We start from the raw sequence: 10,945 nt of genomic DNA, 5'->3' as shown, positions 1-10,945 counted from the left end.
ATATCCTTGAAGAGTTTCTCAGCATTTGTAATAAGCTGTCAACACTTTTGCAGTCTGCGTCATCATGCAGCAAGTGAGTGGGCAGAGAAGGCGGGGAGGGTGACCGTGTGTGCTGCACATGTCAGAGAGGGAGGCAGGAAGAGCTTTAATGCATACAATAAATCCAGCAAATGACATTGCAGGAGACACTGCTTACACTTCGAAGTGTAATTCTCCAAATGTTCTAACTGTGACAACATCATGCGTTTCTTTATTGATAAGTGAAATAGCCATGTGGAGGTAGGTCTCAATATAATTTCAAGGTAGACTGAAGCGATTTAGCAGCAACAGCAGCAGCAGCAATGAACATAAAACATCTTAAGAAAACAGCCACAATTGCGATAAGAAAAATACATGTGATTTCAACTGCAGTGTTAAGGTTTATGGACCACATTTAAGTAGGAAGAAATGCTAAATTGCAATTAGAGATGAGATGGTTAGATAGCATCGCCGACTCAATGGACATGAACTTGAGCAAACCCCAGGAGAGAGTGAAGGACAGGGAAGCCTGGCGTGCTGCAGTCACTGGAGTTGCAGAGAGCTGGACACAACTGAATGAACAATGACAATGACAAAAGCAAAGATCCATTTCTTCCTCATCCAAGCACACGACCCCTGAATGTAATCCATGGATCCTTGGTCCAAGGACCTCTAGCTTAAGGGCCCTGCTTTAGACACAGGAGGAGAAGCACACAGGCTCATTCTTTTTCTGCATTCACAGTAAATGCCTTTTCTGTGTCGGGTCCTGTGTGAGAGACAGGAACAAAGGAAATGCAGGCAAGAAGAGTCAGCAGGAAATCACCATCTCAGTGGGCACATACGCGGCACAGGGCCCCCTAGACCTCCCACGATCAGCTCCTGGGAGCTCAGGCTTCCGTCGTCAAGAGAAGTGAACGCTTGCAGGTGTTTGCATGTATCGGATGCTATTTAGAGATGGTTTGCCAGCTGGGGACCTATTTCTGTTCTAGCTGCTTGTTTTGGTTTTGATTCCCGGACCCTTGGGTTTCAGCAGCAGCTGGAAGACCAAGTGTACACCAAGACCAACCACATGCAGGCTCTGTATGGGATAACACAGGCCTCCATCTGCCCCTTCCTCCTTCCCCTTCTTTGATACAACCTTACTACTGGTCATTGGCTGGGTCCCTGCCATACTGTGCTCAGTCGTGTCCAACTCTGCGACCCCATGGACTGTAGTCCACCAGGCTCCTCTGTCCATAAGATTCTCCAGGTCAGAATACCAGAGTGGGTTGCCATTTCCTCCTCCAGGGCATCTCCCCGACCCAGGGATGGAACCCATGTCTCTTGCATCTCCTTCGTTGGCAGGTGGATTCTTTACTATTAGTGCCACTTGGGAGGCCCTAGATGTAGCCTAAATCCATCTTGGGCTTCTCAGGCTGCATGAAAACTCAACTGTGTCCCACATGGAATCCAAGGCCAGAAGGGGGAAGTTTGGCTTTCTGAGTTGAAGATGGGATTGGTGAGGAGATAAGCCTCCTGCTTTCTAAGATCAGATTTCCCTGTGTCTCTAAAGCGTAAAACCATGGTCCTAACCCAAAGGCTACTTGACCTTCTGGTTCTGGGACCCAGAACTAATCAGGTCTTTGTGTCTCTTAACAAGAAGAATGGGATCAGCCTGATTCAGATGTCTATTCGCTGTCCAATCAACTATGGACATAATAGCATCTCGAGATAATTGCCACTACTGTGATAAGAAAAATACAGATGACTTCAACTGGAGAGGTTAGGGTCTGTGGACCACTTTTGCTATGCTATGCTCAGTTGTGTCCGACTCTTTATGATCCCAAGGACTATGGCCACCCAGGCTCCTCTGTCCACGGGATTCTCCAGGCAAGAATACTGGAGTGGGTTGCCATTTCCTTCTCCAGGGGATCTTCCACATCCAGGGATTGAACCTGTGTTTCTTGTGTCTCCTGCATTCACAGGTGGATTCTTTACCACTAGCACCAACTGGGAGGCCCACCTTTGGGTCAGAGGAAATACTATGTTCACACACAGCTGCTGACACAACCTCACTACTGGTCATTGGCTGGGTCCCTGCTGCACTGTGCTCAGTCGTGTCCAACTCTGCAACCCATGGACTGTAGTCCATCAGGCTCCTCTGTCCATAAGATTCTCCAGGCCAGAATACGGGACTGGGTTGCCATTTCCTCCTCCAGGGCATCTTCCTGGCCCAGGGATTGAACTGGGTCACTGCTCTGTGCGGTTAGAGGTTAGTTCATGATACTCCAGCCCCTACCCAACGTACACACGGCAGGGATTCCTAGTAATGGATGTGGTTGTAGCAGGTGAATTGCTATGTCTTTTGAAATTAAATCCATCGACAGGCAAACTCACTGTTGAAGAAAAGGCCCTTCCTCATTCCTGCTCTGAAAAATTTCCTGAATGCCCTGCCCTCTGCAGAAAGCACCGACCATGTGACTTCATGATACGGACAGCCTGCAGAGATGGTATCACTAATAACAGTCATATTTAGCATATTTTATGGTTTCTTTTCCCCTTTTTATCTTTATCTGTGAGGTTGAGTTATCCTTACTTCACAGATAAAAAGCTCACAGAGATGAAATGGCTTCTGCAGCCATTTCTAAAATGGACTATATCACTCTCACCTTTGAAAACAGTTGGCTGAGCACATAACTCACACAACCACCTGTTGGCATCTTCAGATTATAGAACATGGATTAGTTCCTGGGGCTAACAACGTGGAGGACCTTATCGCTTTTATTGCCTGTGGGGACTTTTGTGCACCCGTTAATTAATCCACCCAGGCAGTGAACTGCTTCTACCGTTTTATCTGGTTCTTAATTCTGTCTCCTTTGCTGACAGGGTGATATGGTTCTCATTGCTATCAATAAGCCAGACTTTAGCAGCTTCCTCTTCCTCTTTATGCAAACTTCCTTACACTTCATTTCACTCCCCTGGTTCCCAAGGCACCCAGCAATAGATCTCTAGAAAAGTTGTGTCCGACTCTTTGTGACAGTCCCATGGACTATAGCCTACCAGGCTCCTCCGTCCATGAAATTTTCCAGGCAAGAGTACTGGAGTGTGTTGCCATTTCCTTCTCCAGGGGATCTTCCCGAACCAGGGATCGAATCCGTGTCTCCCACATTGCAGGCAAATGCTTTACCATCTGAGCCACCAGGGAAGCCCAGTAGATCTCTATCCATCCATCAACCCATGCTCCCCAATCCCTGATATGTGCTAGGCTTAGAAGATGCAGTCATGGTCCCAGACCTCCAGGTACCCACAGGATGCGTGCATGCTAAGTGGCTTCAGTCGTGTCCGACTCTTTGGCACCCCATGGACTGTAGCTCTCCAGGCTCCTCTGTCCGTGGGATTCTCCAGGCAAGAATACTAAAGTGGGTTGCCATTCCCTTCTCCAGGGGATATTCCAGACCCAGGATATTCCAAATCCGAGTTTCCTACAGCTCCTGCATTGTAGGCAGACTGTTTACCACTGAGTCACGGGGAAGCCCACCCACAGGGTACTTGGGAATATAAAAAGATATTGAATAAATGAGTAAGTGAATGAATGCCAAATGTTCATTTTATATTTACATGAGATGTTTTCCAATCTCAACACATTTGCCCCCCTGGTCTTTTCTGTATACCAGAATTCCCATTTCTCAGTGCATTTTCAAACTTTAAGCCATTTTTATTGTCATGTATAAAATATCTGGGACCCTAATGTCCACCATCTGCACATTTACTGGGAGTGTTCAATGTTCCATCATTGCCTCATAATAACTGAAAATACAGGAAAACTCACCCAGTCCACTAAGTTACTTTGCTGATGATTTATTGCTTCAAGGCAAAAAGCTACAAACAGGGAATTTGAGCAATGAAAACTCTTCCTCTTCATGTTGGATAAACATGTTCCGTGCGACACAAATCATGAGAAAAATGAGGAATGCTGAAAAATATGACAGATTGCCCAAGTGCTGTTTTCCCTCTATGGGGAAATTCTAAGACATTTCTTCATATGTATTTTTCAGTCACTTACAAAAATGGCAGTGTGTGTGTGTGTGTGTGTGTGTGTTAGTCATTCAGTCGTGTCTGACTCTTTGTGACCCCATGGACTGTAGCCCACCAGGCTCCTCTGTCCATGGGATTCTCCAGACAAGAATACTGGAGTAGGTTGCCATTCCCTTCTTCGGGAGATCTTCCTGACCCAGGGATCAAAACAGGGTTTTCTGCATTGCAGGCAGATTCTTTAATGTCTGAGCCACCAGGAAAGCCTGAAAATGGCAGTCGAAATACTTAAATATTAAGTCATAGTTTGAAAACAGATATACATACACACGCACACACACACATATGTATACAATGCAGAAATACACAGCAGGCCATTCTGACCATTCAGGACTCCCAGCTGGGCAGAGTTATTACTTCAGTTACTTTGGGTCAAGATAAGTCTTTAAAAATCAGTGACCTAATTTAATGTAATAGTCACAGATTGCATTACTCCCCCCGCAATTTGTAGGGATACACAGTATTTAAATGTTAATGAGAGCCTAGATAATCATATCGTTTGAATCTACTTTCTTTGACCACTCTCTGAATCATTTTCAAAGTTAATGTTGCAGCTGTTGTCAGTAAGCCGTTGTCTTGTGCCTTTTGGTTTGCAGGGGTGGGTGGGGGCAGGCTAATTGGGCTTAGCATCAGGAGAGATGGCCCAGGCGTGAGACTAACCTTGGTCAGCAGGTCATTAGCTGTGAAGACACTGAGCAAATACTATCTAAGGGCCTCAGCTCTATCTCTAAAATGGGAAATGATGATACTGCCACAGCTCATAGGCTTGCTCTGAGGATTAAATTAGGTATGCAGTAAAGCACCTAGCCTAAAGCCTGGGAAGTGCTTACCAAATGCTTATGCTAAGGGTTAGCACGCATTAGTGACATGGTAAATTCAGGTCTCCTTTTTCTCACTCATCTTTGCATGCAAGAGATATTCACTCTAAGCACTTATGTGAATTTCTCCACCAAAGTTTGACTATTCTTTTGTTTACCTTTCCTTGATCCCAGGACATGGGGTTACAAGGGTCTGGAGAAGTGGACACTCCAACAGGCCTCATTCAGGCTCTGCCTGGAGGCCTCCCCAAAATCAAGTTGTTGTTGCTGTCCAGTCGCTCAGTCTTGTCTAACTCTTTGCATCTCTGACCCCATGGACTGCAGCACGCCAGGCTTCCCTGTCCTTCACCATCTCCCAGAGCAAGGCAGAGCGGAATAAGCAGACATCTTGGTTTCAACTTTTGAGGGCTGATTCCCCAGACTCTTTGAGTCCCAGACTTTCCATTTATAAAATGGGAAAGAGATGCTTGCTCAAAATTGCTGCCATGATTAGATAATTCAAAAGTTAGCAGAGGGCTTGGCACCAATTAAGCATTCAATAAAGAAATGTTTTTTTCATCTGGTAACTTTTATTGGAACAGGTTGCACCATGGCTCTGTCTCCTTGCCCATGACTTCAAAACACGAAACTGAGACTTCCTCTTTGGGGCCTGCACAGGACAGATTCATTTCTCAAACCAGGGCATTCTGGCCACCCCATCCCACCCATCCCGGGGATGAAAGCCCCAAGTCCCTCATCCAGGCCTTCTATGATCTTGGAAGCCAAGTTCACGTTCCTGAATTGGGAAGCAAACTCAGTAAGAATCTAGTTCTTGGGTGTCTGCTAAATTTCAAAAGGGGTGAGCCCTCACCTGCCCTTGGAAGCTGTGGGTGGCAGGTGATTTCACTCTACAAAAATCCAACATGATCCATGTGGACTTACAGGAAAGATTATTCATGGAGTAAATTCTCTTCCCTGGTGGTTCAGTGGTAAAGAATCTGCCTGCCAATGCAGGAACTGTGGGTTCGATCCCTGGGTTGGGAAGATCCCCCGGAGAAGGAAATGGCAATCCACTCCAGTATTCTTGCATGGAAAATCCCATGGACAGAGGAGCCTGGTGGGCTACAGTCCATGGGGGCTGAAAAAGAGTCAGACACGAATGAACACCCGAACAACAAAATTCTCTTCACAAAAGAACTCTCAGGCTTTTTTTTCTTTCAATGAACACGTGCCTTTCTTTTGACATTAAATGTCTCTTTTTCTATGGCATTTCAGATTTGGCTGATAAAAATTAGATTGTCATGTACCTTTGGAAGAAAGAGATCTTCTGAACACATGTAGGGACACATACACAATTTCTTTTATTCATCAAATACACATTGAGCACCACTGAATGCCTTGCACCAGGCATTCAGGAGGTCACAGTAAAGAGGACACATTTTCAATCCCTTTCCCCTGTCTAGGAATCCCTCTGCTCACTATTCAGAATTCCCTCATGAAAAAGGCACCGTCCTTCAGTCTGCAGCATCAGGTAACGAAATCATCTTCAAATACACAGTGAGAGCTGGTTCTGATTTGAAGGAGGGAATGATCTAGAGGGGAGTCGTGGATTTCGGTTTATCCTAGATTTTGTCTGATGCTCAGACATCTAAATAATCTGAAAGTCAGATACACTCTTCTCTTGGGAAAGAAGCTGGAGAGACAGTAATAAGAACCAAAAATGACAGGGAGAAGTCGCTTATCCTGACATGTTTTCCTGCTCTGATGCCCTTGGAAGCTCTAAAAGTTGAGGGAAAATACGGGTTACGGAGTCAATCCAGCTTGGATTTGCATCCTGACTACCCCACTGACCCGCTGGGTGACTTCGGTCAAGCTCCCTTACCTCACTGAGCTTCCATTTCACATTTGTAAGAACAGAAATAATCATGGGCCCTTCTCAACACGACTTCCCAGTTTCCATGAGCTAGTGTAACGGTGCACATAAAGTGCTGAGAACAATGTCTGACATGTAGAAGGTACTAAATAAAAGAAATGTAGCAGTAAATATTTATACTTTACTAATAAAATAAATAATAGCCTCATTTCCATTAATAACAACTTTCTCTTCCTTTTAGCATCAAACCCTTTTGGCTTTTCATCCCTGTTAAATATACTTCTGTTTTGAAACAACTGGTAAACTTCTGTCTTTGTACCAGAACTGAGCTTTATGGATCAGTAGACCCACAGTCTGCGAAATGGGTCCCTGAGGCAGAAAGACACATGCCCTGGGCCCAGGGACTCTTGCCACCCCAGGGTGACACAGACTGGACCCACTTCTTGGTTTGTGAACCCACTTCTTGTTTTGACTCACACTCAACCTGGACCCAAGGTTCCCTCAGAGCAGAAGGCTATCACAGGACACCACTCTGAGGGGTCAGAGATGTCGTCCGAGGGGACCCACCAAGTCCTACAACGCCCCAGCATGCAGATGGTCAGGTGTGAGGAGGAGGCTGGCTGAGTGCCCAGTGCCCTGCCCTGTCCGGGAGCAGCAGATTCAGTGCAGGGCTCAGTTGCTCCTTCTGAAAATAGACTGACCATGCTCTGACCCTGGTGACCAGGGACTTCTCCCAGGAACAAGAGGAAGTTTATCAGCTTGCATTTCTCACTGGGATGAGCCCAATGTACACCCTTCAAAGTGCAGGGGTGAAGAGAAACTTAACTGAAATGGGTGAACAGAAACTTAACTGCAACAATGCCTGGATTCATGGACACAACTGTCCATCCAAAAACCGAAACCAAACAACCATGCACCTCATTTAGCAAATATTCGGTGACCATGGTAGGCACAGGTCTTTAGAATGAGAGAGAGCTTTGGTATGCAGTGGTCAAAACTGCTAATTAGGGTCCTTCTTGGCAGGGCCCGAAGAATGGACCAGTCCACTGTCCTAAATCCCCTCTATCCTTCTGAATGGGCCCAGAGAGTCTGGTGGTTTGGTATCTAAAGAAGGAATTAGTGATACCGAAGATCTAGCTGATTCTGTTCCTTGGGACTTGGATCCAGCAGGACTTCCAGTGACTCAGACAGGCCGGATCGGGCTCAGGTATTGTCCAGAGCCGGGCACTTTCTTTGGAGTGTATGTGGGCCACTGCCAAGGAGAAGACCCACTGTCTGGGCCTGAGTGTGCCTCGATGGGTGCTTTGGATGGGTGGAGACAGGACAAGGGGTCATGGGCCTGGGCCTGGATCTGGGTCATTGGAAACGAGTGGGAAGTGGACAAAAGAAGGCTCAGTTGGGGCCTCAGAAGGCTGGCTGCTTTACAAGCACTGGGTCAGCCTCGAGCCCAGGTTCTGTGGCTGCTTAATTGGCAATCTCTGAGAAGTCAGGGTAGGAGTCCAAGTCGGCAAAAATATCGTTGGGATTCCGACAGCTCAGATTGCAGAAGCAAGCGTTAATCCACAGGGCCTGGCGGGAGAAGCCGGGCCCATCGGGACACTGGAAGGAGATGCTGATGGTCTTGGACTTGTAGGGGATACAGCACCGGCTGTCGGTGCACACCCCGCAGTACTTGGGCCGGTAGGTGCGTGCGCTGGTGCAGCCGGCCAGCGTGAAGTTCACGGGCGCTTCTGGCTGGTACACGGCCAGACACTTCTTCCCTTCCTGCGGGAAAGGAGGTTTCAGTTGAGATGCTCAGAGGATCAACAGTTTCAGCTCCAAGCCCTCAATTCTTCCCTTTTCACTCGCCATGCACCCCATCTTACTTTCGGATCTGCAGCATCTTCAAACTAGGAAGGATCACCCCAAAGACAAACAGACCCAGCTGTATTATGCAAGAGGAAACCGAGGGCACAAAGGGACTGCCTTGCCACGGGGCAGCTCTCTCAACCTACAATTTCCCTTCTTTCCTGCCTCTGCCTTGCCAATGCCCAGGTCAGTTTCTCCAACACAGGATAACTTTGTGGGCTCCTTCAGCCTGCCGAGCGCCCCCTGCTGGTTAGGGGTAGAGCCATCATGGCCTCTAAGACTGGACTCATTTAACCCTAAACTCCTCCTCCTCTGCCTCCCATAGACTCTCACACATACTTTTCATGCAACTTATTCAATTGGATTGGCATTATTTAAAGGGAGCTCTGTGGGGATATGGGCCACTCAAGGGCGAGGCTCTTTCTGCATCCCTACAGTCTAGTTTTCTGCCTGGTACATGGCTCTTGTTTAGTTGCTAAGTTGATTCTGATTCTTTTGAGACCCCCATGGACTGTAGCCCGCCGGGCTCCTCTGTCCATGCAATTTCTCAAGCAAGAATACTGCAGTGGGTCTCCATTTCCTTCTCCAGATCTTTCCGACCAAGGGATCGAACCCATGTCTCCTGCATTGGCGGGTGGGTTCTTTACCACTGAGCCACCAGGGAAGCCCCAGTAGGCATGTACTAAACTCGTTGAATGAATGGCTGTTCTGGTCAACTATGTACCAGCACCCTGCCTGAAATGAGGGTAGAACAGATCCAGGCAATGTTTGGGCCTGAAGCTTATACAGTCTGATAGCTATCTGCAGTGAAAGTCACTCAGTCATGTCCAGCTCTTTTCGACCCCATGGACTATACAGTCCATGGGATTCTCCAGGCCTAAATACTGGAGTGGGTAACCTATCCCTTCTCCAGGGGATCTTCCTGACCCTAGACGCCTGCCCCTCCCTGGGAGGTGGACCCACCTTGATGTGTGGCCGGAGGTCCACGTCGCACGGCCGCAGGTTGCAGAGGCGGCTCTCCTGCTCAGGCCAGCACCGGGCGTTGACATTGGAGATGCGGGTGGAGACCCCCAGGCCGCAGCTGGTGGAACAGGGGCTCCAGGGGCTGGTGTACGCAATGCAGTTCTTGTGCCACGCCTCTATCTCATCCGTGTTCCCTGTGGGTGGGGACCAGGTGCCTGGTGATTTCCCAGTCTCCATCAGCCCCCCAATCCCTGCCGTCACAACCCTAAGGGCTGGGGTCCCTGAACCTCAGCGAGTGGGCAGTCCCTCTGCTTGGAGGTCAAGTTGGCTTCTAACTAGCACGGGTCCCCAGCGAGAAGAGAACTTGTCATGAGTTCCTCCTACTTCTCCAGAGGGAGGACCATCTTTAGAGAGAGGTGACCTGAGTCCAATCCCTGCTCGACCACCTACAAGCTGTGTGATTCTAGACAACTTACTCTGGGCCTCAGGCTCTTCTCTGGAAGAATAATATCTGCCCTGCGGTGCTGGTATGGCAATAAAAGGGTCCAGATATTGACCGAGTACACATCAGGCATCTGCAAGGTGCTGGGAATAAAAGGGTAAAAGACACCAGTCCTGCCCCTGCAGAGATGACATTATCTGGGGAAGGTCAAGGGAAGTGCCTGCCCCAGTACTAGAACTTCATCTGCGTGATGCTCAGGGCATCGTGGCTAAGGGGACACGCAGGCTTCAGGGGCAAATTGTCTGAGTTCAGCTCTTAGCGCCGCCCCTTAGCATCTGGATAGCTTCCAATAAACTGGCTCCCACCTCCGAGTCCCAGGCTCCCCACCTGTAAGTGGGGTTGACAACAGCACCTCCCTGCCTCCTGTCCCTGGTTATGGATAGAAAATACAGGTTCAGGCACGTGACAGGGCTCAAAAGCTGTCCCCGTCCTTAGTAAGCCCTCGGGAAGTGGGAACTGAACCCCAACCCTTGGCTGGTTCTTTCAATGGATGTATCCTGGCAAGCAGAACACGGCGAGTGCTCCTAAGTGTCTAAGAAATGGAGTGAGCTGAGAAAGGGAGTGAGCTGAGAGGTGGAGACAGGTGAAGAGCCAGGGAGACCAAGGAGCCATCTCACAGAGGGATGGAGCAAGATACACAAGAAAAGGACTTGTGTATTTTTATCAGGAAGCCGGTCCTTCCTGATAACACACAAGCCCAGAAGCCAGAGAGGGGAGCCTGCACGGAGAGACAGCAGGTGCGCCGGGGAGATGGATTTACGAATGCAGGGATGAATGAGTGAGAGAAGAGGATGCTGGGAGACAGGAGACAGCAGAGGCCTTTGAGGACTGGACGGACTGAAGAGAGGAGGCGGGAAGGGAGGGAGGCGGGGG

General features: G+C 48.4%; 1 protein-coding gene across 1 annotated transcript in view; it reads right to left on the bottom strand.

Moving 5' to 3' along the window:
• Positions 1-6,222: 6,222 nt before the first annotated feature.
• The window catches only part of WISP1 (WNT1 inducible signaling pathway protein 1), a 32,063-nt gene continuing 27,340 nt past the window's right edge, over positions 6,223-10,945 (bottom strand). Inside the window, exons 3-4 of the mRNA XM_010834776.1 lie at positions 9,571-9,764; positions 6,223-8,523 (exon numbers count right to left, since the gene is read on the bottom strand). Coding sequence (XP_010833078.1) covers positions 8,224-8,523; positions 9,571-9,764 — 494 coding nt within the window. The 3' untranslated portion in view covers positions 6,223-8,223. The remainder of the gene's footprint in view (positions 8,524-9,570; positions 9,765-10,945) is intronic.

The sequence above is a fragment of the Bison bison genome, unplaced genomic scaffold (genome assembly GCF_000754665.1).
Source record: "Bison bison bison isolate TAMUID 2011002044 unplaced genomic scaffold, Bison_UMD1.0 scf7180017864036, whole genome shotgun sequence".
NCBI lineage: Eukaryota > Metazoa > Chordata > Mammalia > Artiodactyla > Bovidae > Bison > Bison bison.
The sequence above is the reverse complement of the archived record's forward strand: the minus strand, read 5'-3'. Positions and strand labels throughout refer to the sequence as shown.